At 56.9% G+C, this 7,094-nt stretch overlaps 1 protein-coding gene across 5 annotated transcripts; it reads right to left on the bottom strand.

Annotated features, from left to right (window-relative positions):
• Positions 1-355: 355 nt before the first annotated feature.
• Positions 356-6,825, bottom strand: SPC24 (SPC24 component of NDC80 kinetochore complex). 5 transcript variants are annotated; one of them, XR_011440985.1, is made up of 6 exons: positions 6,620-6,814; positions 2,969-3,113; positions 2,458-2,583; positions 2,273-2,349; positions 1,325-1,461; positions 356-1,211 (listed from the first exon to the last, which is right to left on the bottom strand). XR_011440985.1 is itself a non-coding variant. In XM_005611936.4 (6 exons), exons 1-5 carry the CDS (start codon positions 6,777-6,779, stop codon positions 1,355-1,357), a joined length of 594 nt encoding a protein of 197 aa, XP_005611993.1. In that variant the 5' UTR covers positions 6,780-6,813; the 3' UTR covers positions 356-1,211; positions 1,325-1,354. The 5 variants fall into 5 exon arrangements, 3 of the variants coding, with proteins under 3 accessions (XP_005611993.1, XP_001490260.1, XP_014597402.1); XM_005611936.4 differs by having other exon boundaries at positions 2,479-2,583; positions 6,620-6,813; XR_011440984.1 differs by having other exon boundaries at positions 356-1,461.
• Between the last annotated feature and the right edge of the window lie 269 nt (positions 6,826-7,094).

Below are 7,094 nucleotides of genomic sequence, written 5' to 3'. Positions count from 1 at the left end.
CTCCAAGGGTCACCGGAATGGACTGGTTTTACTGCCCACTTGTGCTCAGGTGCTGCTAGAACTTACTGCTCCCCCGGCCTAGAATGCCCCTGACTGAAAAATACTGATCACACTTACTGTGAACAACTCAGCTGTACAGAGGTGCACACAACCCAACACCCAGAGGTTCACATAACTAACAAAGCTGCTGGCTTCAGGCGAGGCTGTATCCAGGAGGCAAGTGGTGTTGAGGGGACCCTACTTCCCACTCTCTACCCTCAGGCAGGCGAGCTCCGAGCCTCTCACTCTTGGTCGTACCCCAATCACTGAGGATGGAGGATAAGTGAACACATCAACTGGCTGGCGCAGGCCTGGGTTGCGTGGTGAATCAGTGAGGGTTTACTTTGGCAGTTTGTGACAGAAAATAACAAAATAACAACAGCACACACAAGATAGTTTAGACCCCCGCCCCCAAAAAGTCCAGTGCTGATAGTCGGCTCCCCCAATCATCAGGGAATCAGGCTCCTATCATCCCTAGAGGACTGTGCCCTCCCTAAGCGTGGCAATATGGCTGCCAGGGCTCTAGCCATCACACCCAAGTTCCAGAAAATGGAGGGGAGGGGAAAAAAGGAGTGTACTCCCTTGCCTTTTAAGGATCCTTTTAGAAGACTCAAAACACTTCCACTTACATTTCATTGGCCTGAACTTAGCTGCAATGGAGGCTGGGAACTGTTGTGTTTTGACTGAACAGCTAAAAGTGTTACTCTCTCCTTAGTAAGGAGGGAGGAGAACAAATATTAGCGAGGTGACCAGTGGTCTCTGACACACAGCCTGGAGCCAGGGGTGGGCCCTTACACTCTTCACGACTGATTCATCCTTCCCAAAGCTGCCCTGAGATCCTCCTGACCAGGGTCCCCCGCACGCTGGACTCGCTCCGGCTCCAGGGCGGCACCTGATCGCTGCTGACTCCTGCCCCGGCCGAGGGGATCCTTGTGCCCTGCCTCTGTGTCTGGGGTTCCTCGCACAGTCCTGGGTACACAGTGGCGCTGAAACATGTGCCCGGGACAGATAAAAAGGGGCCGAACTTGAATCGCAAGTGATCAAGACCTAGATTCTAGCTGTCACTGTTTCCTGCGGTGCTGTGTGTCCGGTGTTTGTCAGAGACGGGAAGTCACGGGCCTGCGACAGTTAAGACATTCGATCTGGTCACCCAGACGAGGCCAGGGCAGCGCCTGAGGGCGAAATCGGGAGCAGGGGACGGGGGGGAGAAACCCAGTAAAAAGCTCATTGACGGGTAAATATTTCATTTTAAGCTGGTCCCAGCACGGAGGCACCGAGCACCCACCGTGCTGACTGCCGCGTGCAAGGCTGCTGGCTACCACTCGGTGTCCACCAGGCTCCACAGATAGTCGCTGACGAATTTCTTGGAGAGCTGGGTGCCATCCAGGTGGAGCGGCTGGGCGACGCTGGGGCCGTGATGGACTGAGGGCACAGATGTAAGGAAGCCAGCCCCCGCGGCCCTCCCCGTGGCCCCGCGGGCGGGGAGACTGCCTTGAAAAAAGTTTTCCTCAGCCATTTGGAGACTCAAACAAACTTTGGTGAACCAAAGTTCAACTCTGGTAATGCACTATTTTTTTAAAAATCGTGGTAAATATACATAACGTAAAATTTACCATCGTAAGCATTTTTAAGTGTCTAGTTCAGAGGCGTTAAGCACGTTCACATTGTTGTGCAACCATCACCACCATCCGTCTCCAGAACCTTCTTATCTTCCCAAATTGACACTCTGTCCTCATTAAACACCAACTCCCCCTCCCCCACCTTCTACTTCCTGTCTCTATGACTGTGACTCCTCTAGGGACCTCCTGTGGGTGGAATCAGACAGTATCTGTCTTTTTGTGACTGGCTTCTGTCACTTAGCTTAATGTCCTCAGGGTTTGTCCACATTGGAACATGTGTCAGACTTCCTTCCTTTTTAAGGCTGCGTAATATTCCACTGCCTGGACGGACCACTTCTTGTCTATCCCCACAGTTGCTGGTGGACACCTGGGTTGCTTCTGCCTTTTGGCTCTTGTGAAACCACACTGCTAGGAACGTGGGAGCACAAACAGCTATTCGAGTCCCTGCTTTCGACCTTTTGGGTGTTTATCCCCAGAAGTGGCATTCATTGTGGGACCATATGGTAATCCCACGTGTCATGTGCAGGATCTGCCGTGCTGTTCTCCACAGCGGCCGCACCGTGTTACACGCCCGCCCACCATGCACAGGGGCCCACTTTTCCCACAAAGGATACTGCCTTTGACCATCCCCGGCTCACACTCATAATCCCACTCGATCTTGCTGATTCGGTGATAAAGTTGAGCCACGTACCTGTACGAGGACAAAAACAAAAAGGAGGAGAGAAAGTTACCCCAGTGTCCACTCCAACAAAAAGCTGTGGGAATGAACACACACACAGACACGCGGGCATGCACTCACTCATGCGCTGGTGGCACCTACACGGCTGAAGGGATGGTGACCGTTGTGTCCTCGTCCACGTCCCTCTCCTGTCTTTCCAGGTCGGCCTCAATGTCTCTGAGCTCCTCGAGCTCTCTGGTGAGCTGAGTGCAGCAGGCAGTTAAGGAGCCCTTGCTTTGGAGGGAGGGCTACCCCTGTGCTACCACCACTTCACTGGGCCCAGGGCCTCCGGCTCCAAGCACGTTTCTATTTTTTTTTTTTTTTGGTGAGGAAGATTGTCGCTGAGCTAACATCTGCGCCCACCTTCCTCTATTTTGTATGTGGGATGCTACCACGGCATGGCTCAATGAGCAGTGTGTGGGTCCATGCCTGGGATCCAAACCTGTGAACCCTGGGCCGCTGAAGCAGAGTGTGCAAACTTAACTTCTACACCACCAGGCCAGCCCCACCAAGCACATTTTCCAGTGTGAACGAGCTCTCGCCCCCTGGGGCAGGCTGAGGCTCGCGGCTGCGTGCGCACGGGAAAGGATATAGGAGGCTGGCCTTCAGACGGGAGTCCTCCTCGCTGGCCTTCTGAAGCTCGGCCTCCAGCTGCTGCAACTCAGTGCCGCCCCGGTGCGCCTGCTCCTTCGCATCCAGAAGGCCCTGGGCCACCTCCTTCTCCGTAGCCAGGATCTCTGCAGGCCGGAGAGAAGGCTGAGACCCCTCGCCCCGGGAGGCCCCCTAGAGGCTGTCCCTGCCCCAGGAGAGCCCCCTGCAGCCTAGACCACCCCGTCGACAGCAGTGTCCCCATGAGCTCCCTGCCCTGCTTGTGCGGTCTCCAAACGCCCACTGGCTGGTTCTCCCAACCTCGCCTGAGTGCTTCCATTTCACGAAACACATCTGAATCCACCAAAAAAATAATGATAATAGAACCCAGTGCTTCTGCGCACACCTCGTCTCATCCACAATGTCACAGACCAGCCTGTTGCCTGAGCAAGAAGCCTGGGACTGGCTCACTTTCTGCATCCAGTTGGTCACCAGGCCTGGCAGGTCCCCCTTGCTTCCTGAGGCCAGTCCTTGTCCCTGCAGAGCCAACAACAGCCCCCTCGGAGAGCTTCTCTGGCCTCTCCTGGTTCCAACCTGCCAACCCTCTCTGCTCTCTGCCCCCGAGTGGCTGCATTAGAGGCCCAGTGTGATGTCACTCCCTGCTCAGAGACCTGCCATGGCTCCCCAGGGTCTCCAGGACAAGGCCCGGGCACCTCTGGCACTTCACCGTCCCCGCCAGCCTCCTTCCTGCCTCTGTGTCACCGCACCATGTGCTTCTCTCTCCGCTGTGGCCACAGAGACGCCTCATAGGCCACGTTTTTCACATCCTGGGCCTTGGCTCTTCCTTATGGGACGCCCTGGGGTTCCTGGCGGCCAGCACACTGTTCCCAGCCTTCCAGACCTCCTGGGAGATGCCCGACTCAGGCAGTGGGGCATCTCCTCCCTCCTGGGGCAGGACTCTGCTCCATGACGGCCCCTACCACAGTCAACTATTTCTCCCTCGAGTCAGAGATGCCGTCTCACAGCCGCCATACACCGCCAGCACCTCCTCAGAATAAACACGTGTTGAACAAAACATCCTGAAAGATCGCAAACACCGCAAGAAGGTCACCGTGCTCCTTCCCACGGAGTCAGAGAAAGCTGCCACCTCAGAGGAGACACAGATGAAAACGCCCCCAAAGGGCCAGCATTTACTTGTTTACGAACCTCCACGAAGTCAATGTTCAATCGAAGCACCGCCTGTATGGGGTTGTGCAAATTTCCACACACGCAGCCCCTCTCGAAGGCTCTCTGGCCCCTGAAGCAGCCACTTTCAACTCTTCGTTGTTTTCTCTGGCAACGACCTTCATATTTCTGCATAATCTGCTTACGCTGCTATTTCTCGGTTTGTCTGCTCTAGCCGGGGCCTGCTGACTTCCTGCTGGGAGAGCGAGGGTCTGGCTCTCTGCCGCAGCCTCCTGCCCCTTCCCCACCCACCCTCCCGACAGACAAGCAAGTCTCAAGGTGCTGCGGGGTGACCTGGGAGCCCCTACCCAGGGCACCCCCACATCCCTCTGAGGGTGGCTTAACCCCAGACCCCCCCTTTGAGAGGTGAAGCACAGAAGCCCAAGGAGGTTCAGTGGCCTCTCCACAGGCACTGAGCTGCGAAGCTGGGATCTGAACTGGATGCGGGGGTGGTTTTTTTTTTTTTTTTTTTTGGTGAGGAAGACTGGCCCTGACATAACATTTGAGCCAATCTTCCTCTATTTTGTATGTGGGATGCCGCCATAGTGTGGCTTGATGAGCAGTGCATAGGTCTGCACCCAGGATCTGAACTCATGAACCCTGGGCCCCTGAAGCAGAGCATGTGAACTTAACTGCTACACAACCGGTCCAGCCCTCAAATTTGGATCCTTTTGATCAAAGTCCGTGCTCCCTAGAACACTGACTCTAATTCCCCTAGCCTCAATCCATCTGTTCTGCTAAAACCCAGGCTGGGTCATGCTGATCTTCTCCTCAACCATAGAAAGGATGGAGAGAGGGGGAAAGAAAGAAGAGAGAAGGAGGGAGGAGGAGGAGAAAAGAGGGGAAGACTCTGACGGGGACACTCATCATGCTTACTCTACCTCCGAACTCCTCCTGGGGCTCCCAGGCCAGGCAGGGTCTGGCCCCGCTGACCTCACCTTCTACCACTTTCTCCTGAGTCTTCAGGCGCATCCTCACCTCCCGACCTCTGCCTCTGCAGTCCCCTCTGCCAGGAACACTGTTCTCTTGAGCTACCCCAGGGCTAGCCCCCAGGTCATGCGAGTTTCAACCCAGAGGGCACGTCCTCGTAAAATGTAAGGCATTAAAACTCCTGGCACAAAACCACTGTGGAAAACTCCATGACGGTTCCTCCAAAAATTAAACATCCAACTACCATTTGAGCCACTTCTGGGAAAATACGAAAAGGAATTGAAAGCAGGGACTCAGATACTGGTACACCCGTGTTCACAGCAGCGTGACTCACAATATGCAGAGGTGGAAGCAACCTGAGAGTCCACTGATGGATAAACGGATACACAAGAGGTGGTCCTCCATACAATGGAACATTAGCAAGCCTTAAAAAGAAATTCGGACACAGGCTACACCATGCAGGAACCCCGAGAATACAGCCCTAAGTGAAAGAAGCCAGACACCATGGACCAACATTGCCTGATTCCACTTACAGGGGGAACCTAGAGGAGTCAAATTCATAGAGACGGCAGCTGGAATGGTGGGTGCACGGGGCTGGGAGGGGGATGGGGAGTTTACGGGGACAGAGTTGCTGTTTGAGAAGATGAGAAAGTTCTGGAGACGGATGGTGGGGATGGCTGCACAGCCGTGGGAGCGTACTTAACGCCACTGGGCTGGGACCACAGGGCTCATAAATTAGCTGAAATCCAGGTTGGAGGCCCTGGGGAGAGGCTGGGTCTAGCCCTCTCAGTGTTAAGACATTTACTAGCTGAGCTTTTTTCCCCTTTAAAAGTCTTACATTTGATGGTGTCTTACATTTAACCCGCAACATAGCGCCGGCTCCCCCACCTCCGACTTGCGGCTACAACAGCCGCGTCCTTTACAAGGCCTTCGCTGACCCCGCCCCCAAACATCCCCGCTCCTTCCTACACAGCCTCGCTCTTCTCCGCAGCCCATCGCCCCCCGACATACCCATTCTTCTCCTTCAGCCTCTCTCCTCTCCCCCAACAAAGCAGCACCCCCCAAGGTCTTCTGTCTGTTTCGTCCCCGCTGCCATCCCAGGGCTGGCGTTCTGCATGGCACGCAGCAGGTGCTCAGGAGAACATCTGAACAACTTCAGCAATCGGGGATGCTGGGATCCCTGAGCCCCAAATGCAACCCCGGGTCCCCCAGCCCCAGCCCCAATTGCAACCCTGGGTCCCCCAGCCCCCACCCCAATTGCAACCCTGGGTCCCCCAGCCCCCGCTCGCGGGATGCTCAGAATGGGGCCAGAATGGAGCTCCTCTATCACCGCTAAACCCCTGGGAGGCGGCTGGTGCCCTGAAGCCCATTTCACGGGCGGGGAAACTGAGGCTCAGCGGGGGCAGCGCGCACCTCCCGGTCCCCCCAGGGATGAGGGCAGGGGATGCGGGGGCCCGGCGGGGGTGGGGGGTGGGGTTCGAGGCCCGGGCCCCGGCCTCACCTCGCAGCCGCTGCTCGGCACCGTCTTGCGTCTCCAGCAGCCGCTCCACCACCTGCTCGTGTCGCCCCAGCAGCCGCCGGTGCTGCGCCTCGGCGCGGTTGGCGCCCAGCAGGCTCAGCAGCCCCTGGCTCACCTCCTCCATGTCTCGGAAAGCCGCCATGACTACGCGGGGCCAATCCCGCGCGAATTCAACTGCCCGGGGGTCCCGCCCCCTTCCCGGGGAGCCCCGCTTCCATTGGCTTGATCCTCCGTCAGTCATCAGCCATGGGGGCGAGCCGCGGCAGGTCTGGCCTGGTGCGCCTGCGCCGGCTTCTCTGTCAGTCATCGGCAACGGCCAATCGGCGCTGGTAGGGGGCGCGCCCGGGAGGCCTGCCGGCTGCGCCTGCGCAGGGTGGTCAGCGGATGCAAGAGGCCGGAGCTGTTTATTTCTGCTTAGGTCCAGCGCCTGCGGGTGGCGTGCAAGGTGGCCTTCTGG

Source organism: Equus caballus, chromosome 7, assembly GCF_041296265.1.
Source record: "Equus caballus isolate H_3958 breed thoroughbred chromosome 7, TB-T2T, whole genome shotgun sequence".
Lineage (NCBI taxonomy): Eukaryota > Metazoa > Chordata > Mammalia > Perissodactyla > Equidae > Equus > Equus caballus.
Note: the sequence above shows the minus strand (reverse complement) of the source record. Positions and strands in the feature narration are given on the sequence as shown.

What these genes read in the sequence shown, in the direction of transcription:
- SPC24 (XM_001490210.5), bottom strand. Translation starts at nt 6,779, where the DNA reads ATGGCGGCTTTCCGAGACATGGAGGAGGTGAGCCAGGGGCTGCTGAGC. An exon ending in TGCCGAGCAGCGGCTGCGAG is followed by an intron (nt 3,114 to 6,619) that starts GTGAGGCCGGGG and finishes TCCGGCCTGCAG; the next exon opens with AGATCCTGGCTACGGAGAAG. An exon ending in GCCGGGGATGGTCAAAGGCA is followed by an intron (nt 1,462 to 2,272) that starts GTATCCTTTGTG and finishes CTGTGCCCTCAG; the next exon opens with TCCATCACGGCCCCAGCGTC.